Source organism: Phocoena sinus, chromosome 16, assembly GCF_008692025.1.
Source record: "Phocoena sinus isolate mPhoSin1 chromosome 16, mPhoSin1.pri, whole genome shotgun sequence".
Lineage (NCBI taxonomy): Eukaryota > Metazoa > Chordata > Mammalia > Artiodactyla > Phocoenidae > Phocoena > Phocoena sinus.
In genome coordinates this window covers 28,569,644-28,594,742 of record NC_045778.1, presented here as the reverse complement: position 1 = coordinate 28,594,742, position 25,099 = coordinate 28,569,644, and the positions used below count along the sequence as shown (strand labels likewise).

Here is a 25,099-nt window from a genome sequence, read left to right as displayed (position 1 = left end):
TCACACCCACACAGTTGAAATTTCAGAGAGCATCGAAAAGACCTTTTTATAAATAGTGCCTGGTTTGCAGAGAGCTTCTAGACAAGCCAGTAGGTTTTTTTTTTTTTTTTTCTTACTGAGGAGACATTCTTCTGATCCCCAGCTCATATGAGCTGGGGAAAAGGTCTGAAGATTCCAAGGTGGCCTTCCTTCTCTGACCATTTCACGTGCTCATCCGCGGGAGGAGCTGTCCTCCCACAACCGAGGGAAAAAGCAAGAGAAAAATGCTTCTGGCCTCTTGGAGTAAAGCTGAAAGCCCTGCTCTTATCCCATTCAACATGGTGGGGTGAGTACCACCAAATACTCCAAAAGCTACAGAGAAAACCCTGTGCAAACTCGAAGCGGGAGCTTTTGAGGCAGATCCGTGTCGGGGGTGATCAGCCGCCCTGAATGACTTTGAAATGAAATGAGGAAGACCGCTCCTCAGAGCTGGAGCCACACAGGGTGGTACCTGCAGGGGCATCTGTAGGCCACAGGGCAAGGGCCGTCTTCTGCTTGCCTTAATGTGATCTTCCTTTTGGCGCGTGCCCGCTTTCTGGGCTGGAGCCAGTTGGATTGCACTCAGTCAAGGAAAGACCTGGGGACTGCCTGCCTTTCCGTCCAAGGCCAGCAAGGTACTGTGCTAGAATCCTTGGCTGGGCTTTGTATGTTGGCAAGAATGCCTGAGTAGGAAGTGGCCTGAAGGATTCCAGTTCAGTAAATATTTGATGAGTGAACGAATGGGTGAGTGAAGGGATTCTCAGCCATTAGTTAAAGGGATAGAAGGTCAGCCAGAAGCAGGATGGCCCCAGATCTGTGAAGTTTCCTAAAACTTTCTAAGCCGCTTACAATATAGTGTGTGTGTAGATACAGGTAGAAATGTAAAGATATACATATAGATACAGATATATAGATATATATAGTGTGTGTGTATGTAGATATAAAGATATAGATACAGATATATAGTGTGTGTGCATATATAAATATATATAGTGTGGATATATATAGATATAAAGATAGATACAGATATATAGATATATATAGGGTGTGTATTTATAGATATATAGATAAAGATATAGATACAGATATATAGATATATATAGTGTGTGTGTGAGTACAATCTTCTTGGATCCCAGTTGGAGATATCCCACAATTAGTATACAAGAAGATTCACAGGGGATAATGTAGCGAGAAGAAGAAAAACTAGGACGTAACTGAAGGATCTTGAAAATTATCGACTAGGAGGTACAATCCATATTCTTTGTGAAGGTTAAACATTGGGAAAGAAGATCTAGAAACAAAGACTAAAAAAAAAATCACGGTAGGCAAAAACCCACCAATGTTTCAAGTGAGGAGAGACAGGGATACCGCCACACAAAGTGTCCATGTGTATGTAGAGCATGTATCCTAGAAAAGCAAGGACTTGTGACATTTGCATTCCGTGTTACTAATTTTGATGAACCTGATCACTTTCATGTGAGTCAGGGTGGCACAAAAACAATAATGCATCGGGTGGGACCAATATGAGAAAAGGGGCCCATTTGTAGAGAGCCGTAGCCATTTGCAGATGACCAAGTCAGCCTGCCAAACTGTGGAGACACGTTTGAGGCCACGCTTGACTATTAAGATCATTGACTCTGACTTGAGGTGGGCAGATCCAATCGTGTAGCACCCAAGTGACAGTTCCTCCCACCTTGAGGTGTCTGAAGGCTGTGTGTCTCATGGACGTTTTCTATTGTGTCATTTTTCTGTCTATTCCGCTCGACACAAGGAGTGGGCAGGGAGCCTTCTTGTCTGCTCACAGACCTCTCTCAGGTTGTACCAAGCATTCCCTTACCTTTGAGTGGCTTTGAATTGCCCTCTGCACATCTCAAGGTCGATCTGGCCGTTTCTTCAGTGCAGATGAGTACATTCCCACATATGGCTTGTAGCATAACCAGATGAGAGAACACGTCCATCAGGGATGCTTCCAAGCCACAGCCCTAAACGGGTGTTACTGAAAAGGGCGGTACAGTGACCTGCAGAGAAAAGGGACGTGCAGTGAAAATGACAGAATGAAACTTGCTAAGAGTGCAGACAGGAATGAGATACAGACTCAGGTCATGTGGCCTGGAGGTCTTGGCACGCAGACGCGAAATATGCAAGGTGCTAGTTGCTGGAAGGGCCACTCCACGGTTTTCTTCCGTGAAGACGAAGATGGGTTCTGATAGGCAGACATCTCCTGTCTCTCCTCTGAATCACAGTAGGGGATTCCCAAGCCATTCTCCTCACTGTGGGGTGAACTAAGTGATCTCCTTGGCAATTAAAGCCTGAAATTCTAGGAAAGCTTAGGGCAAAAGGGAAAAAGAGAGAAGGAGTGAGATTTGTGTGTTTTCTGGGGACTTTGAAATCAGTCCTGGTGCAGTCACGTTTTGATAGGTTCACGAAATGGATGCTCAGTGGATGCTGACTGCTATAATAAGAGTAATGCCTTACACATGTATGAGTCCTCATACTCCTCAAGGCACCTGCATCCTCTTATTTTATCTAGGCAATCCCAGAATGGACATCTTCCCTTACTATTGTGGGGCTTTGGGCCAGCTCCAGAACCTCTCTATTCCTTAGTTTCCTCATCTGTAAAACGGAGATAATAATAGGACCTATCTCGTGGACCAACTGTGACTCTGTCTCTCCTCATTCCTCATCTTACTGAAACTACCTTAGGACTTTTCCATCTCTGAAATGGACATAGAGTTAGTGACATGGAGTTATAGTTCAACGTGTCTTCGGAAGATGAAGGTTGGAGAGCAAACAGGAGGGGAACAGATGGAGGGGAGAGATAACATTTCCTTTAAATTCTATCCAGATTTCTTTTCTTGATGGTGTTCTTGATCTCAACCCATCTTTGAAGACTGGATGGTGTTAAGGCTTCACATCATCACCTTTTCTAAATTTCTTTATGAGCAGTTGGGCTCTGCTGCTTGTTGATTTTCCTATTAGTAAAATTAGTGCAAAGATCAGGGTCAAAACGGTGCCCAAATCTTTCACCCACGCCCTGCCTTTGCCTCTTCCTTTGAGCAGACCTGCTGTGAGGACAGGTCTAGAGATGGGTAGTTGCAATGGAGAGCGCAAGGTTCACGAAACCCCAAATAGTTACTACCTGACCTTTGCAGAAAGACACTTGCTGACTCCTGCTTTAAACACACAGTTCAAATGGAGCCATCTCTGTGATGACTTCCTGACTGCCCACCCGCCCCACCCCCCAACTCAGACGGATCTCTCTTCTGTAATTCTGTAACAACTCCTATAAGCCTCATTTAGAGCAGCTTTCTTCTTGGGCTTTTTAGAAATAAGCAACAAGCCACAGACAACTCTCAGCGGTCTTCGGATTCCTCTTAACGTATTACACACAGCAGCCAAGGCGCACAGTAGGAATTCAACACCTATTTGCTGAATAACACGCGCACTGTGTCAGGATTATGTTTCCATAGCTTATGAGGCACATATCTCGAGAGAAAAGGGCTCTTGAGCCTAGAGGTCTCGCTGCTTGTTCTCTCGTGCCATCTTGACCAAAACACTCGTTTCTGAACAGCTGCTTCCTTTGACTGCTGGAGCACTCTTGAAGAGCTGGGTCTAGAATTAACCACTGCTTCTTTTGAAGAGAGCGCATTTCTTTCACTGCTGCTTTTGGGCATCGTGTTTGAGGCCCGTGGTGCTCTGTGGCGGATGTGGGGCTGCTGACGCATTCCCTTCCGGAAGTCATCGGGTCTTTGCGTCTGGGTGGGTAGTAGAGGTGCAGGTTAGCAATGCGCGGCAAACCCATTGTTTCGCTCCTTCCAGAGCGACCTCACTCTGCCCTTCAGGTCCGCACTACGTTCCTAACTCAAACAAGGTCCTTTCATCCCACTCTGACTCCCCATTAACTGAATTTATCCAACTGCTCTGCAGGCCGGGCTTACATCTTTCATCACTCAGACCCCAGTCAGCTGCGGGGACCTTCTCTTGCTGTGCTAATGCACTGGCTGACCCACTGGGAGTTATATTGAGGCAGGGCAAGCCCCCAGCTCAAATCTCGACAGCCCTAAGCTCCCAGAGTCCCCCACACCCTCTGCATCTGCCTGAACTTGCTCCTGGTAACCCTGTCTCTCCACACAAGTCAGAACCAGCTGAGGTGGGAGATGAGATGCTCTCTGCCCATGCTTGAGTCCCTCCACTTCAAGTCCCATGTGATAAGTAACTGGAGATGCTTTGGGTTTACAGGAAGCACTCAGACATTTGATTCTCTTAACGCGTATGCCTTAGCCAACTTAGGTGGAAGAACGGAATGTAAAGGGATTCCACAGTTTCCATCAGAAATAACAAAATTGAGTGTGTGTGTGTGTTTTAAGGGATGCCCCTTTGGTTGCTGCATGAGTAATCTTTTTCATTGTAGTTGTTAGAGATTAAATCTCAATAACTTCTTGAAATTAGAGTGGGCTTCCCATCAGCTGAATGGGCAGTGGCACTCACCCGCTTCCAATAACAATCCAAGAACAGCCCTACCTTCTTCTTAAGCTTTATCAGCGTGGTCGTTTTGCTTGAGATCAAATCAGGGCCACATAGGAACTGTCATTTTTCACTTACCGGGCCCTTTGATCCCATTTGGGATTTATTCGTTTCAAATGAAAAATCCGATTCCTATTGTATACATCTATCCTATAGAATGCTTTTTTATTTTTTTCTGTTAGAGATCAAATCAGAGTTTGTCAGTAGTATGGTCATTAGTTATCACCACCAGATTTTGCAGCCGACACGTTTCTCTTCCTACGAAATCACCAGCCTTCTTCTGTTGCATAACGATCACTTTGCAGTGAAGCTACAGTAATGCCTTTCCTGGGTGCTTGGGTGTTAATTTATTTCACAGTTTCCTTTGCAGCTATAATCAGAGTCACCTATCACACGCCTGTTTTTCCTTTTATTGTGTTCCTTTGCTATCGCGTTTGTGTGATCTTTTCTGAAAAATGACAGCTTACTGTGTCTTTGCTTCACTCTATCAGTGACTTAAATGCTCCATGACTCCTCTATTGCCATTTAAAAAATATAACATTTTATAGATGTAATCATAGTTGTTTATAACTCAGGTTTTGTTATATGAAAAAAATTCCCTAAATGACACCTTGGTTCAAGTACAGTTTTTTTTTTTTTTTTTTTTTTTTTTTTTTTTTTTTTCCTCAACTCCCCACAAGTACAGTTTTTAAAGACGGGGGAAATATTCTCTGCAAAAACACTTTCCTCTAAATTGTGAATGAAGGGAAAGCTCTCAGTTGGTAAGATTACAATGTGCGTTTCCTGAGTTCTTAGTACATCGAAATGTATGAACATTATTTTTATGTAAGCGATCAAGTTGTGGTGTTTAATAACATGTTGTCGGAGGAAAAAGAGCTCTGCCTTTTGATTTATTTGAATATTTACTGGGTGACCTACAGTGCTCTGCGTATTAGAATCGGTTTATCAACAGTTAACGTTCTAGGTTTTTATATAACCATACTTCAGGTAATAGAGCATTATTAAACTGCAACCAGTGTGTTAGAAATCTGCCGACTGGTAATAAAATTCTTACGTATAACAGCAGCTGAGAAATACTGCTGTATATTTATGCAAAGATTGCAAGATAGATGGTGGCCAGCAAACTGCAGAGGGCCTCGAAATGCGAATCTACCAGCAGGTGGCGCTGCTCTTCTATAAATGAAACCGTCTACCTGGATTACTCTAGGTCCTACCCCCCACCTCTACTCTCTGATTTTTCTTTTCCAGACTCTCTCTCCTTTAGTTCTCTACAATGAATGTCTAAAACTATGTTCATTTGTTTGTTCGTTGAGGAGATAGTTCTCCAATAAGACAACACCTTTTAATTGCTAAGATTTCCTTAAATTCAACTTGCTTGATTTAATGCTCATTTGGAACAAGTCCTAGTTAAATAAACGTTACTGTTTTAAAAAGATAACTACACAATACCAGATTCTCACCCCTAAGACTGAATTACCTCTGCCATCTGATCATTGTTATGTGGCAAGTCGCATTTTTAACTACTGTTTATTTATACAAATTAATTCCTTAGACTTCGTTCCATACCAGTATAAGGAGGGACATTTTTATAAAGGGGGCTTTGGTACTGGATTAGTGTGCTATATAAAAATAATTTTAATGTGATGCTCTTTCATCAAGAATTACTTTAGAATCCAAGTTAATCAAAGAAGGTTGCTTTTCTCCTTAGGCCAGAACTAAATTTCTGACAAACAGGATCAGAGGTTTTTGGTTCTGTTTTGTTTTTTCCTTTTTCGATAAGGTTGTCCACACAAAGACTGATCGACTTGTCAATTTGGGCAACAATGAGTGAAAAAAAAACAAATATACAAGCAAAACTTACTTTTATTTATTTATTTTTTCATCCACACACAGGTTATTCTTCAATCTTTTAAATTTTTTTAAAGACACAACTACATCTTTTTACTAAGTTGTTTTTTTTTTTCCCCTTTAACCTACAGTACTGTTTTTATACAGGGTGTTTGGTTATAAACATGGCCTGTTTAGGAGACAGTGGATTTACTGAGGTTATGAAAGGGGAGAATTAAAATACATTCTAGGATGACTCCTATATTTGTTTACTTTCTTAATTGTTAAATGCTACCTATAAAGAAATTTGGATGCAAATATCTTACTCTTTTTGTAAGTTAAAAGTTCCAAACCATTGATTTTGGGTATCCAATAGGAATTTTCTCTTTTGAGTTTTTCTTTAAAACTTTTTCTAGGCATACTGGGCTAAGGGGTGTAGGTTAAGGATCCAGATGACATCGTGTACGTTCTTATTTTATTCATTTATATGCTTTTCACAGAGAAAATCCTGAAGTGTTATTGGTTAGGTGAAATCAAGGAGTAGAGGATTGGAGTGGGGGAACATTCCTTCTCGGGGAATCCACTTGGAAGCACTGGTTTTGTCGAAAATGTCTTTTGAAGTATTGACTGCAATCAGTTTTCTTGTTAAAGCCAAACGCTGACAGCTTCCCTTCCAGTTCTCTTTATAGGGAATGAGATCAACGTGAGTAGTTGAAGGCAGGAAATAACCATCCCAGTGTAAGGTTGGATTTACCTGGCTGGGCTATGAAGAAGCAGCCTTGTGAGTTTCACAGGACCCCTTTCCCAGGCATTAAATAACTTTATTTTCCTGCCAAATATACTCTCTAGAATAAATCGAGACCTCCAATGGAACTGGACCCTTGCCAGCATCCTCCTGCTTATTACTACCATGCACATATGTGTGCATCTTATCTTCGACCCTTATAACTGAAGTGGCTGGAAAGGAAGTGGGCTGAGTTAGGGGGATTTCTGATAGACTTTTCCAAGATGCAAACCACCCACTATCCTCTCTGAATCTGAGTACTGAAATCGAAGGAAAAATAACTTTCAGAGGATTCAGATTATACCAGAATTATCCAAATTCTGCCATCTGGAATTTAAAGCTTTATAATATCTGTCCCCTATATCCCCCAACTGTGCCCTCAAATAAGCCTTCCTGCTCCAGCCAAACTGCTTTCCTTATAGTTCCTGAGCTTAGTGCCTCCCCACCTCCTTGCCTTTGCTCCAGCTGCCCCCTCCTCCTAGCATGCCCTTCCCACCCTTTGCTGCCCCCCCCCGCCTAGTTTTTTCAGCATCATGGCTTAAGGGGCCCCAGCACACCAGTCCCTATGTTTGGTTCTGGGGATACGCAGGTGAATACAGGCTGACATCTCTCTCCATCCAACTCTGTTTCCAGTCTTATTTTCCCTAACCACCCAGCCTACTAGCACTTATTATGTACAACATTTCATTTAGCCCTCACCTGACATTATCATGCAACACTTTTCATACTGTTATTTCATATAACTTGTGAATTTATATAGATATATACACGCATCTTTAATGCAGTTGTCTCATTTCTCCAGCTAGACTTGTGGTTCTCTTTATTGTGCATCTTTAAAAAGATTTTGAAAAAAAGAAAAAGCAATGCCCAGCCCCTAGCCCCTCAGGATTTGTGTTGAATTGGTCTGGTGTTCTGTAGAGTTCTCCAGTCCATTTATAGAAAGGCAGAGTTGAGAACCACTGAGCTGGACCACACTTTCCTTGGACCAGGAAATCCTGCTTTTCCTATTCGGTAGTGCTTTGGGGTTGAGGGTGGTAGGAAGTTCTGGGTAATTATTTGTGGCTGTAGGGTTTTGAGGCCTTCAGTCCGTGGCTGGTTCCTAATGATATCTGTCCGAGTAACAGAAGAGAGCATTAAGCCCAGAACCATTACAGAGCAGAGCTGAAAAAACGCCTATGCTTAATGAATGCCAATCCTCCAGAATGGGAAGGGTCTTGCCAAGGCCACACATTTGATCTAAGCCAGGACTAGACCCTAGAGCTCCTCACTACTAGGCTGTGCTTTTTTTCCCTCTGCAATGCCACCTCTGGCAGCTAGGAACTATTTCTTAGGAACTTTACTAAGGGCTCAGCACTATTGAGAGATTCAGAAGTGGGGAGACCACGTAAAGGAACTTAGAAGTCTAGTTGGGGAGGACGTGTGGAAATGGAAAACAAATTATAATGCAAAAAAAATGAGATGTCAGAGGGGTGTGAGATGAGAAGTGCCAAGGCGCTTTAAAGAAAGGAGGGATTCCACCTTGTTACAGTCATCTGGGAAGGCTTCCCGGAGGAAGCAGGCTAACCTGTCTCTTGATGGGTGGATAGAGTAGGGAGGAAAAAGGAAGATCTGGTGGGAAGGAATAGAGGAGTTGCTACCCCTCTATCCCATCATCCCCCTGCCCCTCCCATCACCTCCCAAGTATGTGCCCCAACCCTATGACCTCCCACCAGAAACTGAAGGGAAAAAGCCCCTCACAAGCAGGCAGCATGAATTTCCTGTAATTTAGAGGAAACGGTGGGGTTTCTCCACATTTCCGTCTGACTTTCATTTGTTATTGCTCTGAACGGTCCCAGCCTTCTTCATTTGAGGCCCATTTAAACATTTTCTGGCTTTTCTTGTTTTTATGACACTTGGCATAGCCTAATTATTTTGACCCGAGCAGTTCCTTGGGACCATATGCAATATGGGACAAAGGTGACCATCGAACAGGATGCAGAGAACGGGGATGGGGGTGGTGAATCTCACCCCATTCTAGCGCCTGGATACCGGGTCAGTTGCTTGGGGCAGAGGAGAGATTGTGCACCCGTTTGAGAAGAACAAAGTCAAAAGAAAGCAGGTTGGCACTGTGGAGAAGGATCCAATGACAGAGAGCTCTAATTGCTTTGATTTCTCAAAGCCAAGATAATGATGGGTAACTTTTATCAAGAGCCTGCCAGGAAGTCTTCTAAGCACTTTTCAATCTATTCTCTTTTTTTCACTTTCTCTATCCTCACAACAACCCTCTGGGGAAAGTACTCTGATTATTCCCATCTTATAGGTGAGAAAAATGAACTTAGGCAATCTACCAAATACCCATGTTCAGACCTAACAGCCCACAGGTTTCAAGGCCTGGGTTTGCTTAACCGCTACCCTCACTGCAGCTCAGTATGAGTTGACGTATGTGGAGGGATCTTCCAGCCTTACAATCCTTATCTCAGGGGTAGCAAACTTGAATGCCGTTGGAGTCAGAGCCGGAGATGCTACCATGGGGTACCTGCCGTATGACTGGGGGGTCCAGGAGGCAGCCTGGGGATATTTGAGCAGCTGGTGAGCTCCTGTCCCCTGAGACAGTTCCCTTCCTGGAATGCGAGACTAGTCTTCTGCAAGATTTTAAGACAGGAGTGAGAAACCCAGATTTTTATGGATACTCTTGAGACTCAACGACTGTCCTGCACATAAGATCCGATGGAGCAGTGGCAGGGTGGTGTCAAGCAAAGCACATCAAGACAGTATTTGTCCTCAGACTGACAGCGTGTGGCCACTGGTTATCTCATTTATCCCACAGCATCTCCAAATCTTGGTGTCCTCATCTGTCCAGCAGGGATCTTGTGACATTACGGTGTTGAGTAACTTGTCTGAGATCAGAGCTCTAATGAGGGTTGGAGCTAGGACTTGGACGGTTGCCCTGACTCTAGAAGCCTGTATCTTCATGCTATCCTCACGGGCAGAATTCTCACAGCAAATGATCTGGATTAGAAGTCAGCAGACCTGGGTGCTTCTGGGCCTGCATATTAGTAGAGCCTTGAACCCAAAGAGGGTGAGGTCTGCTCACCCCTAAACCTTGTCCAGCCCTGCTTCTGCATTCCATACCATGTTCTCTAACTGTGTTGACCAGCAAGGGCCCACCGTGCGCTAGCATTTTTAAATGTTGCAGAGACTATGTCCAAAGATAAATTATAGTAGAATACAGATAATGATTTTATAGTTTGAGAACATCTTTAGAAGGTGACTGTGCCCTTAAGAAATATACTAAATGCTGTGTTTAGTGTAAAATCATAATCCAGACGGGTCCTTACCTCCCAAGGTTAAAAGCATACAGTATTTCTAAAGTGTTCTGACAGGACATTCTTCATCGGGCCATGCAGTGCACCTGGGTTGCACTAAAAACCCATGCATTTTACCTTTATCTGAGTTTCAGAGGAAGTATCAGTGCAACCATCTGGAATACATAGTAGAATGCTAGGGGATTCTTCACAAAACTGGCTCAATGGCAGATAGGGTGTTTATGGATGAGCCGATAATAATAATGATATTAATAACAATAATGGTCCTTATCTGTATAGTGTCTTATGGTTTACAAAACAATTTCACATACACACAATTAGATTCTAGGCTGATCTTCAAATAGAATCATTGGGGCAAGCATTAATTCTAAAAACGTAAACTGCAAAGTGAAAATGGAAATGAAAATATGATTGACATTTTCTGCCAGTCATGTTTATTTGAAGCTGTTTAGGGGGAGGAAAAACAAAAAGAGAAGAAAGGTAACAATTCAATCAACACATATAAGCAAAGTAAAACTTTTACCCCAAAGTGGAAATGTAAATCAAAATTGTGTTTCAGCAGGAGAATTTGATGTGAGCTGTGAAATTAAGTCCGGGAGAGACCTGACCCTTTCTCTCTCTTCTGTTTCTCACCCTGGGCTGGTGGCAAATCTCAGATTCCTGAGGCAGCATGATCTTTTCTCCACTCCTTCGGCTGTCTGACAATTTGTAAATCCACCAGGAAGCCTTTCTTGCAAGGATTTTCCTGAAAAATCTCATGCACACAGCATGAAGTGATCAAAAGAATAATTCATGTTTTATATTTGCCTTGTCCAGTTTGGAACAAGGGAGCATATAGACACACATGCAGAGACAAACTACGGTAACTTCTCTGTAATGACAGGCAGGGTGGCAGAACCAGCACCTAGAACACCCTTGAGAGATGGACAGGGCAGGGCTGGGACCAGAGTGGGAAGAACGAGGCACTTGCTTTGGGCACCAGATTTAAGGGGCACCAGAAACCTCAGTCATCAAGAAAAATAATAGTTCAATGCAGTATTTTTTTAAAAAATCAAAATGCAAAAAATATCCATGGTGCATATAATGTCAGAATTTAAAATAAAGACAAGATAAATAGCGATTTTAATGTTGGCATTTAAGCACGGAATTTCACAAGTCAGTAGGGGTTAGAATAACAAATGGCACCTCTGCCATCTATGTGAGCGCTTGATGTGTACCAGGAACAGTGTTCGGTACCTTACAGGCATTTTCTCTTGATACATTTCGGAGGGACCCAATTTGTCCTACAGTAAATCCAAATCTATTTGATAATAAACTATATTAGAGAGTCCCTTTACAGGCTCCATAAATTCCATTACAGTCCATTTTGTCTTTGTTAAACATATGAGTTGAAAATTACAATCCCTTTATTCACAATGATCATTTTAGACTCACAGCTCAAAAAGATCAGCCTTAACTTTAAAAAATATATTAGCATGCTTGTATCTATTAAGAACCATTGCTCTGTAGGCTCTAGCTGATGATTTTTATTAAGTATACTGCGGGAAGGGGAAAAATCAAGGATAATTATAAATTCATAAAGTAATTTCCATGGGATGGATGCAGAATTATCTATTTCCTCAAGAAAATCTCAGAGATGTTCTGATTAAGCCCATAATCCAGTCTATGTGAAATTCTAGCCAAACTGATGGGGCACATTTTCTTTTCTGAAACTACCTTTGATAAGAAATGCATTACAAACTCATCAGTTTGGCTTCCTGTTAACAAAAAGACAGCAGCCGTCTGGATCATTCTGGATTCACAGTGAAACTGCCACACCATGTATCCTCCAAGTAAAGCTGTGCAAGTTTGACAAGGGGCAGATGAATCCAGGAGTTATCGTACAGGGCTTTAAATCTATGCGGCAGCTGACGGTTGAAATAATCATCTATATATCGCTCTGAGCTAACTGGGGAAAGGTTGACACTGTATATTTTCAGCAGATCTAGTCTAATGTTTCATCTTTTGTCTTGGATGGGCTCTTGCTGGGTGGACTTGGAGTACACACTGACAGCTCCAAGGAATTGCCCATGGTGGATGTGGTTTGCCTTCATTATCGAAGTGCACAGTGGATGAATCTAACTTAGCTCGCATTGGAAAACGGGAAACTCACCTGACTGGTCTCCCCCAGTACAAGGGGTTCTGCAGGACAAATAGCAGGTTGGGTGGGAAGGACGTTCAAGTCTCTGAACTACCTCCGTCCCTCCCGAATTCCCCACAGCTGTGCACTTGAAGTGAGTTCCGTGTGTGTTGCTTTTATTGTCTGGCTGTCTCGGCAGACTGGGGAGAGCATTGTCCTTTTTGAAAACTGGAAAGCTAGGACAAACGTGAGAAGATACGTGAGGTAGCCAAGGTTTGCTGATACATACATCAGCAAGCCTTGGCTGTCGAGGACCAGCTAGTAAATATGTTACACTTGGTGGGCTTCACAGTCGCAATCGCAATTATTCGACTCTGTGTTGTAGAGTGGAAGCAGCCACAGATGCCAGGTAAACAAATGGCTGTGGCCACGTTATGAGAAACTTTCTTTAGAGGCACTGCAATTTGAATTTCATATCATTTCAATGTGTTACGAAATATTATTCATCTTAGATTTTTCCCCCTAACCATTTAAAAATGTAAAAACTATTTTTAGCTCATAAGCTTTACAGAGATATGTTCCAGAGTATAGTTTGCTGATCCCGGAACTTGAGAAATATAAAAAGAAAGAAGGCAGCTGTTGGTGCCAGGAACTTGGCAGATTTCATCCCTATTCTGCAACTCAGCCCTACAAACATGTACTGCATGTGTCAGGGCTACGAGAAGGAGTCAGGTATGCTTTTTGGCCTCAAAGTCTTTACCATCTTTTTGGTGTTGGGAGTAGGGCAGAAGGAGAGAAGGAAAGGAAAGTTGAGAAGAGGCTGTTTGGGTTGAACTCTTGTACAATTTTTTTCTGTTTGATTCAAAGTAAAAGTTTTCTTCTACTACCTTCCCAGTCTCCAAACTCCATAGCGATAATTCAAAGAAATTCTTGCATTTCTCATTTCCATTGTGTATTCACTTTTAGATTTCCCTTGTTCTTTTCTGTGTCTCATCTCTGAGAAGCTAATAGCGAGTGATCTTTGCTTGAGACTCTTCTTTGCCCTTGAGGTGATGGAGACAGTCTATTCTAAGAAAAGAAGAAAGAAAAGAACCAAAGGCAACCAGATCTTCAAAAGGACTTTTCTACCGCATACGGGCAGGGCAAGAGCATTGCGCAGGTTATAATGACAGCTCAAGTTTTTAGTAAAGATATTTTAGCTAAGATACCGGGGATTTCGACTCTAACCACGATACATATAGAACATGAGGCTATGGTTTGGGATGGGGTGTGTGAGTACAGCAGGTACATCTAATCCACCAAATTTGATTCTCGAAGATCTGTTAGGCCACAGTATTTCTGTAGAGAACATTGCAATCCAGGTCATGTGGATTCTGTTAATATATTTGTAGAATATTTCTTCTCTCTCCCATGTAGGAGCTGAATTCTCTCATTACTCTGTGTTGATGGACTCAAACGTACACAATTCAGGTTTCCTAGGCAGTGAATAGAGCCAGAAATATACCCTGTGATTAACTTCTGCATAACCTATTGTTCCTTAAAGTCTCCCCCCTCCATTCTCCTGTTAGCTCCACAAAAGCCAGAAATGAAAAGCCTCCAACAAGCCTCCCCTTCCCTGCCCCCTCAGCCTCCCCGCTGTGCTGCTCCGTGCCTGGGCTCAGGCAACTTGGAGATTCTTTCCATCCTCATTTTACATAATAACAGGTCGTTGTTGTTTCCTGCCTACGTCCTCTAGGTTTTCCAAATAAATGCATTTGCTGTTTCTCAGCTAGAAGTTGTGAAATTACCCTGCCTGATAACGTATATGGTAAAGTGATGGTTCCATTATAGAGAGTTATATATATTGTATTGGTGATATTATTGTTGGCATTGCTTTTGATAGGGAGCATCCTTCATTTTTTAATTATCTGTGTATTAATATTCACCATGATCTTTCAAAACAAGTAAGCTTTTTTTTTTTTTTTTGGATTGATTTTATCAATAGTACCTCAAAGTCTTCACCAGACTTCTTGGTGATATATGCTGTCCCAAGGTTGTCAGAACCTGAACTCTAATTCAGAGGATATACCCACTTTAACTTCCCCGTGTTTCTGATCTCCAGCTGCCCACTGACCCTGTAGGCGTAGAACTTGGCTGCGATGCCTGTCGTACCCTTATCTTAGCTGCACAACCTCACTGATGGGCCCATGGCATTCCCCACTGGGAGGTTCGTGCTAAAACAATAGTCAAGTGCTCCTTTACAGCAGTTATAGGACCGAACTCACATTATGGGTTATTTATCTGGCATTTGCTGTTCTTGTTATTGTTGTTTTGCCTTCATTGCTTATGGAAATATTCATACCCTCTCACCACCGGTCTGGTTTGAGTGACAGACAGCCAGGATTCTGGTAGTCTATGACTGTAAGACAGGAAACATCCCTCTGTAAAAAGGGTGCCATTCTGTGCTGCAAACCAGGGATCGCTCTTTCCTGGCCACATTGTAAGACCTCGGAGTTAACTAGCCCAGATTTCCTGGTGAAAGTCTTAAGCAGTTGTACTAGAGAGAGGTTGGCTCAGCTTGGAAGTTTTGTCCATCGTGAATTACTTTATTGCAAAATGACTGTACTACTGTGACTTATGTGATTTTTCTTGGGGGGATGAGAAGTTTGATAAACCCACAGGAAACAGGAAGCACACTGTTCAATCTCTAGCCCAACGGTTTCATAAGTTGCCATTTTCAGTAAAACAACATTCACATCCTCCGAGGCTGAAAACACACGCCCAGTTTTCACTGATGTCACTCATGATACAAGGAGATGCTACACATCTCCCTTTCCTAGGAGTGGCAAACCCCCGGCACTTAATGCAAGTTAGGCGGGTGATATCACAGCCAAGGGGGCTGACCAAGCCGGTGGTTTGAGATGAAAGCGAGAGTTTCACATTGAGGGTTGATGAGTTGGACTATAATGATTATTCAGTAGGATGCATTTTTAGCACGTTTCAGGAGAATAAGGGGTCTGGTATTCCTGCAAAACTGAGTTTTCTGTGTCTGTCGTAGGGGAGAAGGGAACTCTGTGTGTTTGAGGAAATGATGACACACACAGGATTGTCTGTGACGTATTATCCCATCTGATGTCGATGACATAGCACAGCAAAAAGACTTTCAAGAAGTCATCGGGGGAAAAGAAAAGAAAAACCCTGCAATTCAGCTGTGAGGGAGGAAACTTCCATTTTAATTTAAGACTGTAGTTCTAGTCAATGTAAAACGGGTTTGGAACTTTTTCTAATGACACATTTCACCAAGGATTAATTTCGGTTTCCTTTTCTTGTTATTGTTTGGCAGTCAAGGTTGGAGCTAGATCACGCTATCCCAAAGACCCATTTGAAGTTCAAGAACACAACTCACAGTTCTCGGCTTGTGACCGAGCCAGGTGAAGGAGTTTTGGAATCCATCCCAATTTTAATAACTGCACCCCTCCATGTTCTACTTTAACATGCTGAGCTCAGTGGGAGAAGAAAGATGTACTACGGTGGATTTCAGCATGCGTTTAGCTTGTTGGGCAGCAAAACTACCGAAGAGAAAACCCATAGAAAACGATAAATAATCATTAAAACGACCCTAACCCCAAACTAGCAGCTTGCACGAGACTTCAGTCGGAAGCCCTGTTAGCTAGATGCATTTGCGTTCAAGCCACTTCGCATGCCTCTTACTCTGAGTGATTCCAGTTTGAGTATGACGTTACTAATCTGCTAAGTGTGTACAGATGTGGGCTCCTCCAGATGTGGTGATTAATAACGTAACGGAGATATAGCCAGTTGATTCATGTTTTGTGGGTTGTTTGCCTTTATTACGTTTCCGAGTTAGTTTATTCGCTTCGAACTATTTTTTAACTGCAGCCAACAAACTCATCTTTAAGTCTCAAAGGGCATCATCCCCCTAAACCCTGTTGAGGAAACAGGGAAAGAGGAGTGTGCCCCCAGGCTGGAGCTGAGCATTGGGTCCATCATGGGTTAGCACTGGACTACTTCGGAAAGTTGGAATTGTTGCCCCGTTTTACTCGAAGTACCCACAAAGAGGCACTGGTGAACCTTGACACAGTGTTTGCAAGCTAGCTAGGCCAATCAAGAGAGGGATTTCTCTTTTTAAAAAAATCCAGTAAAGTATCTGATCATCTTGAAGTGAGCCCAGAGTTCTGGTCAGTGTTTCTAGAAGATGTTGCCTTGCTTTTGCTTAAAAACAGAATGCTGATGAAAAGTTGAGTAAAATGTTGTTACAGATGTTCAGCTCTGCATTAGGCTGTTGGAATTACCACCACATCTTAAATCAATTCCCAGAACATCATCTGGAGGTTATGTCATTGAAATAATGAATCCTCTTTAGTCAAGTATAAGCAAACATGTTAAAACATCATTGTAACTTTAAATTAAACTCCAGCGCAAACCAAGGGATCTGAAAGCTCATTAGACTTGCCTGACATTTTTCTAGCACTGAGTCTTCCCAAACTGTAAAACTGTTAGATTCGGTGCCTATTAGACAAGCGAGCACTGGGAAGTTACAACAGCACATTAAGTGTTATACTTAGGGATGTGCAAAAACAAGCCCTTGAATTTTATTAGTATTCTGAGATTGGATGGAGTTCAGCTCCTATAAAAATTCCACATTGGATTCCTGAACTTGTTTGTGTTTTAAAGAAGCTGGTGAGTCAGGTTCCTTTAAAAGATCTAATCTTCCTACGGCTACCACAGCAGGACGACTCTAGTGGACACGCTGGAGACAGGGGTGTAGTGTAATTAGCCAGAAACCAGGCTAACTATGAACCTGGAAACGTGCATTGGCATGAGGTAGCGGCCCATTCCTTCAGTACTTATCTTTCATGAAAGTAAATTTAAGTCTCCCTTTTAATTCCATTTTTGTTCCTCTCACGTAGTCACAGAAGCCATGAAATGAAAATTATATTTTATAGCTTAACTAAAAGTTTTCCTCAATCTGCTTTCTTTAAATATGCAGAAATTGATAGAATCCATATAAAAGGATAATAATTAAATATGGTTTATATCCCACTCAGGAGACAGAAGTTATCACTGCTCCTCTTGTGGGATCTAAGCCGTATGTAATGGTCTCCATTACACAACGTTCATATATTTAAGCTGGAGACATTTCCCCCCATCTCTTCAGGGAGAAGATCTGCATTTCCAGGCCATGAGTGCAGGAGGAAACCTTTGAACATGCGTTTCATTTAAGAGAACAAATCCCAGTTTAAATGCAGTATGATTATGATGGATGATCTTTCTGAGTTGCGATGAAAATAAATCGTTTCCTTGCGTAGAAGGAGACCTGACTTTAAGCACCAGAACAAGGTGTTTCCCTGGAGCTGGTGAACAGGTATTAACTTGCAAGTCTTCCATCTGAAGATCACTGCAAGTAAACAGACAGTAACAAGGTGCAAGGTTAATGGGCACTTAACCAGAGAGGGTTATATATTGTTGGCCCAGTGCAAATGGGAAAATAAAAGGTAAGAAAAAGAATCTAGCAGAAATGCCAGTGAGTGCGACTTCTTAATGACTGTAGACTCATTGTATAATTAGACAAAACCGCGGCAACGTCTGGTGGCCTTGAGTAAAGCTAGCCACATAGACTAGGTTAGCTAAAAGACCTTTTTGGATATCACACAAGAAGGCTTGTGTGATAGAGAAGAAAAGAATTTCCTCCTCCTACTAGATCAATTCACGTGCACACGTGTTATTTAGTACATCATGCTAGTCAACGAATCTAGGTCATCCTGAACACAGTGCAACCATTGCAAGTGGTCCATATTAAAAGATGACCTTGTATTATGGGGGTAGTCAGTGCAAGACTTCTACCCCATCCTAAGGTGGGGACGGTGCAAAAGTACACTTACACACTCTCACTCTCTCTCTCTCTCTCTCTCTCTCTCTCTCTCTCTCTCTCTCTCAATCTCACTGCCTTTCTACCCCATTATTGCCTGGGATGCCTGGCCCCCTATCCTATGAAAGGAAGATGAATGCAGATCAAGCTCAGAGTGCCTGTTTGCTTGCTGAGAGATGCATATCACCTCTAAGTGATTTTTTTCAATACCATTTATGTGGCTTGTATTTATTTCCTTTAATCTTTTAAGTGCTATTTAGTCTCTATGTGATTTGCTGTGGATACTCGTTTCTGATAAGATGTGATATCCTCCCGGCCACATAGTTCCTGCCTGGAGCCCTAAGTGACAGATATGGTTGCAGCCTGAGCCTGGCCCTCTGGGGGGCAGGACCGGGGGCGGGGGGAGCGGGGAGCAGATGGTGGCGAGTAAGGGCTGTGGGCATTTGCAGGTGGCCTTTTGCCTTCATTTCTTCTGGTCATGCTCTCATCTCCAGCCACATTCTTGTTTCCTTTCCCTGTGTCAGCCAGAAGTTAGACAACCCCAGACTGACAGTAGAATAAAGGAGTGTACCAAGAGTGATACCTTGAAACAGGTTTGGAGGGTAGTTGGATTATTATTATCTCTTGGGACCATGTATCATAACACACTAAATGTTTTATTTAGGGTCTTCCTGGATAATATCAAGTAGCTGAGATGGCATTTCCTCCCCCCACCTAAGCCTTGTACACCTTTAACATATATCAAGCTTCTTTTGATGTTGTCGCTGCTAATATTTCTTCTTAGCTTTAAGGTAACTGTGTGTTATTTCGAGTTTCAGGGGTGCCTCCTCCCAGTCTGTGTTGCAGTCAACAATCAGAGTCCGAGGATCCTATTTTTCCTTCTTGACATTACAGCTTTAGCCTGTATTGTGGGGCATGGGGAGAGGCACACTAGGATTTTGCTGCCGGTGCCCTTGGGTGACAGGCTGGATACGCAATCTGCTAATTATCAAGCAGCTCTCTTAAAAAGAAACGTGATACAGGCTAATACGTCTCCAAAGCTTATTAGTGGGTGTCTTTGGGCGAAAGCAGTAGAGTGTGCTGTGTTGTTTGTGAGCAGAACTTTGGATCGCTTAGTGATCTCTGTGGTTTAGACATTTGGAAAACAGCCTGTGGTTTCCAGTCCCCTCTGCTGCCCGCCTTCCCTGCCCCTCCTCAGAGATAGCATTCAGCGGCAACCTCCTCCTTCATTTGGGCGCTCTTCTCCTGCCTGGTTCTGCAACCTTGCAGCCCCTTCCTCCCATCTTAATGAATTAAGAAAGGATCCCATGCACACAGGCCCTCCCTCTTGGGAGGTGGAGGGACGAGAGCTGTGTTGGGCTGGGGTTCTTGAACCAGAACATACCAATGTTCCCAGTCCTGACGGACTGAAACATTGGCTGCTAAGGCCTCAGATCCCTGCCTCCTTCCCAAGGCTCTTTCCTCTGGCATGTAGGAATTAGGACCTGAAGCAACCAGCTGGCAGCTCTTATGCTGCTGCTTCTGATTTTGGTTACAAGAAAACCCGTTTGGTTACCCAGCAAAACAGAGTAACCAAAAAGAAATTCTAAGCAGAATGATGCAGTGTTCCTATATATATATACATATACATATATATATATACACACACACACACACACACACACACACACACAGACATGTATCGGCGTACAGAGAGATTATCATTTCTTTTCTCTAATGGCAGGGTGTTTTCACGCTGTTTTAGTCTGTTTAAATTGCATGTTCAAATGCTGGAGTGTCAAGGGGTGATGCTCTCACCTTTTCTAAGCCGGCCTCTTTGACTAACGCATTGGTCTTTGTCGTTGGGTCCTAAGAGATGGCCGTGAATTCCTAGTGAGTGACTGAGCCGTGAGTGTGTGTCCTTTGATATCTTGCCTGTATTGCATGGTCTGCCCTCAAGCTGTTCATAATCTCATGAGCTGCCTGTATTTCCAGTTGAAGATGAGCAGCCGTCAACACTGTCACCCAAAAAAAAGCAGCGCAACGGAGGCATGCGGAACTCACCCCTCCTCGCCCAAGCTGATGAGGTAAGGATAGGGGCCCGGGCCACGCGGTGGGTCCACCGGTGGGTCCCCCTCTCGCTCCTTCTCCTGTCCTCGCCCCCTCCCCACCCTGCCAGGCCCAGAGGCTCCCCTCCCCGGCAGGCTCGCGGCGGAGGAGGGGGCGAGATCGTTAGATGGCTTCTTAAAGGCTGAAGTATTTATTCTGTCAGCTTGTCAGCAGTTAATGATAGAGCTGAAAAAATTCTGTCATGAAAAACAGTTTGAAAAGCTGTTTGAAAAATACATAGGCTTTAAAGTCTGAGCTGTCACCAAGTCCTGTCTATGTGTAGTTCCTAAACAGCAGTGGCACTAATGACAGCGGCAACCAATCAGAGGAACCCGTGTGGTTAGTTTGCCTCCAGCAAGTCTCTTTCTGCTGGAGTCCCTCCGAGGACTGCTTTCTGTACTTAAGGCCATATGTGAGATGTATCATCACAATCAAAAATGAACCTGAAGATTACCTTCTCTTTATCCTGTCGATTGAAATCAAATTTCTGTTAATTGATTTTGACTGATAAAAAAGTCTAATAATCTGTGGACTTGCCAAAGCAAAGTTCAAAAGTAATCCAGTTCTGCTCAGGCTAAAAGCAATATTAATTATGAAATAGAGCTTGTGTGCACTCTTTTTCTCTCTCTTTCTCTCCTCCCTCCCTCCTTCCCTCCCTCCCTCCCTCCCTCCCTCCCTTCCTTCCTTCCACCCTTCCTTCCTTCTCTTCTTTCTATCTTGACTGCAGCTTCCTCTAGGAAATGGCAAGTGAAGTCAATTTTCAGTAGAATTCCGTTGGATCCTCTCCTTGGACTCTTCATCTTTCATCTTCCTTTTTCTGTCTTCAATTCATCTGCCAATCCCAGTGCTTCTTTCCCCCATCATCCTAGCTCTCCAGCACCTCAATGAAACAGGAGTGATTTCAGATTTGCACTGTTTTCCCCTAAATGGTTCCCGCCATGGAAATACCTGCCATCTTGACGATAATTTCTTCTTTTCATTGCCATTGGCTGCTCTCTTCCCTTTGATTATTGATTTAAAAAAAAATCACAGCGATCTCCTCTTCCTTCCTCCCCTTCTCCAAGCATTTGCATCATCCTGGCTCCCCATGACCACCTTTCTAGGGTGGAGAGAGGGCAGTCCGTCTTCATGTGGTTGAGGACGCAGGTCCCAGGAGAAGACACACCCAGCCCCGTGTCCTTTTCCGTCACCATCCTCTCTTCATGTTCAATGTCTCCTCAACAGTTCTCTGGCTTCCCTTCACTCAGTCTCGCTTGGGTGTTGCTGATTTGCGTGCTTGTTTACGGTTTATGAGGAGGAATAAAATGTGCCAACTGCCAAGCCTCTCCCTTTTCTGATGCCAGTTGTGTTCACATCCGCTCTGTATTTACTCACCTTTAGGTAATCGCCTCATCTCGTGCTGATAGTTTCATCCATTGAAAGTAAAGCCCAGGCGCTTTCTTTTGCCTAAATTTAGAGAAGCAAATAAATAAATAAAGAGAAGTCTGAAAAATCTGAAACCTTTGGAGCCAAATTCCCTGTCCCTGTTTGCTATGTAAAGTATGGCTCACTTCTCTGATCTTGAGTAATAATAATTCTGAGGAGTTATACTGTTTTCATATGCTTCAAAGCTGTGTCAAAGTTTTGCTGCTTAAGGGTACTTCTTTCTTCTGTTGGCTCTTGGGTACCAAGATGACAGGTCTTCTGTACGAGGTGGAAGCTTCTTTAAGTCGTAGCCTTCAGCAAAACATCAAATTACCAAATCCAGGGTAACATACTTCTACACAAATGCCTTTCCTGTATATATATTATACCCTATATATTAAATACTTTAGTGTTACACGCTACATTTTATGTGCAATAGAAAGTGATGGTTTGAGGTAGCCTTGGGGGGACTTTTTTTTCCACGAGCAGAAAAAGCTAGTATGTACTGTAACAAGTATGGTTTTTACAGGACTCTGTGCCCGAAGGCCTTTGTAAATAAGTAATGATCAACAGATTGGCTGTGGGCTTTTGAAAAGCATGCCTGTGTCAGTTTGCATGATGGGGGAGAATTTTCAAAGTGGGTCTTGCTTTCATTGCCTGTCGGAGAGGGCTGAGGAAGGCAGTCATCCCAGGCTGGAGCTCTCTGCTCCGCCGTACATCAGAATTGCTAAACGTGGGGCAGGCGGTGAGCTGAAACTTGCCAAGCTACAGAACTCGGGTTTCTGGTGTTGGTGCCTTTGGGCTGCTGCTGTGGCCGTGGCTACTGTCACCAGGGCACTTTACCCCACCAGCCCACGACCACCTCGATTGCTGCTCAGCTGGAACGGGCTGTCCCATGACAAGTCAGAAAGTCTCAGACGCTCCTCCTTCACCTTGACTTTCTGTGTTCCAGGTACCCTACAGACTCTGTCTGGTGTGCGAGCCAAGACAGGGTGTTGAGCCCTCTCTCTGTTGCCCTTCATTTCCTGGGTAGGAACAAAGAGCCCATGCGCGGTTTGGTTTGGTTTGGTTTGGTTTGATTCCCTGGCCCTGGCCGTGAGGTTGCCGGGGCTTATCTTTTCTAGCTCCCGCTTGCTAATTGACAGCAAACAGAGGGGTTCCTGTACCACCTTGAGGTTTCCCTAGGTCCTCCCCTGCAACATCTTCAAACACTCCCTTTCTACTCTACAAAAGATAGGACTCCCAGGTCCTATTCCCTGTGGCCTGAAACATCCATAAAGGAGACTAATGACTCATTTGAAGTGGGTGTTTCGACCTGAGTTTGTGGCTTGCTGCAGAATCAATCATTCCGAATGCGGGCAGGTTTTAGTGGCCTACGGGCAGCGATAGGAACAGTTCCAAGAGAAACCGGAGAGCCCAGAATGGGCTGGGCTGGGCTTTAATTTACCACTGTGGCCTCTGCAAATAAAACAGGCTCCTGCGTGAGGGTCCTTGCAAGCCGTCTGCCAGCAGGAAATGCTACAGGGGCTCTGCCTAATGGTCTTTGTCTCCCCTTTGTTCTGGTAGCAGGGTCTACCACTGGTTTGTAAGGGTCGCTTGACTCTGCGCAATCATTCGATGAACTGCCTCGCTTTGCGTGTCTGGATCCTGAGGCCGTATGTTTTGTGGTTTACCCTGACCCAGAAGGACACCCCTCACAGCCAGAATTGAGCCAAATGGTGAGCGTCTGTGCTCCAGGCCAGGGGTCTGTGTGTCACGATAGAGACCTTTGGCTTCAAATCCTACAAAGGAGCAGGCTGAGGAGTTAACCGGGGCCCTGTATTCATCTCCCTGTGGGTCTCGTCACAGGGGAATTATTTAAGGAGCCTCTCCTAGTTTTCCTCTAAAATCGCCAAGTACCTATTGCCCCCGTTCTCCCCGCTCAGTGGGTTTGTGCCCTGTCAGGAAAGCTCTGTCTTCCTTCAGTCGTGAGGCTCTAGAGGGCAGGAACTTTATCTCTGAATAGCTAAGTCAAGGGTTCTTAATTTGGCGGCCTCCCAGACCCCATCGACTCTCTAGTGAAATCTGTCTAGAAACACTCTCTAGGAAAAAGAAAGTTCATTGGACACCATTTTGACTCCAATTGAAGGAGATCCTTGGATTCCTAAATCCCGGCCCCAGTTACTGTCACATTTGGTTCTTCCCACAACCACCTTCGAGTAGTTACCTTCACAGACGCTTTTTGGCTGCCGAGAATATGTCTTCAGTGGGTAGATGGTAATGGGGAGATGCCCAGGCTCCCACACTGTGTCCTCTAATGCAACCCGAAAGGTTATGCATTTTAGCTGCCTGCTTCTATTTCTTTTCTCAGATTAATTCGTATCTGGGAAATGTTCAGAGAGAGCCTACCGTACTCAAGATGTTGTGGAAGGTCTTTGAGGGGTGTAAAGTAAGATGGATTACACTCCTCAAGTTACATGGGTTACATGTCTTCAAAATGCTCACGGTGTGATGCGGGAGACAGACACACATATACAGCAAAACGGAATAAGGACAGAGTAGAGACCGACCAGCATGGGCTGTGGGAGCAGAGGGTGCCCTCATTACCTCTGGTCTGGGAGGCTGAGCCTGGGTTGTGAAGGATATGGAGCATTCTCGACTAATAGCACTAGCCACCCTTGTCCGTCGTTTACTAGGTACCAGGCATCGTTCCAAGAGCGTTAGGCCTGTTAATCCATGGCATCCTAGCTACAGCTCCAGGAGGAGGGATTGCTCTCTCGTCCATTTTACAGATAAGGAAATTGAGTCACAGAGATGTAAAGAGTAGTAAATCTAGTCAGTCTTACCTAATTGGGAAGATGTGAACCCAGATGGTTTGGGTTCAAATGAGGGGAATAGGATGAGGGGAATAGGAAAGTGCTCAGGCCGTCGCAGGTGGCTTGGTGTGGCTGGAGAAAGGCATCCCTGGAGTTGCATAACTGGAGTTGAAAATAGGAACATATTCTGGCACCGAAGGCCTTTCCTGTCATAGGCCAAAACCTTGCTGGTTTTTGGGGAGGCAGTGCCCTAACTTGTGATTTGGGAGGATCACTGATGAAAGTATAAGGACGGGTTGAGAACCCTCCATCAGCGCCTTCTGGAGACCCGTGGTACCTCTGGGTACCAAACCGTTCAGGGTCTGCTTC

The 25,099-nt window shown here is 43.8% G+C and overlaps 1 protein-coding gene across 1 annotated transcript in view; it reads left to right on the top strand.

Moving 5' to 3' along the window:
- The window catches only part of KCNMA1 (potassium calcium-activated channel subfamily M alpha 1), a 753,854-nt gene that overhangs the window by 631,104 nt on the left and 97,651 nt on the right, over positions 1 to 25,099 (top strand). Inside the window, 2 exon segments of the mRNA XM_032608356.1 lie at positions 20,418 to 20,487; positions 20,489 to 20,509. Coding sequence (XP_032464247.1) covers positions 20,418 to 20,487; positions 20,489 to 20,509 — 91 coding nt within the window.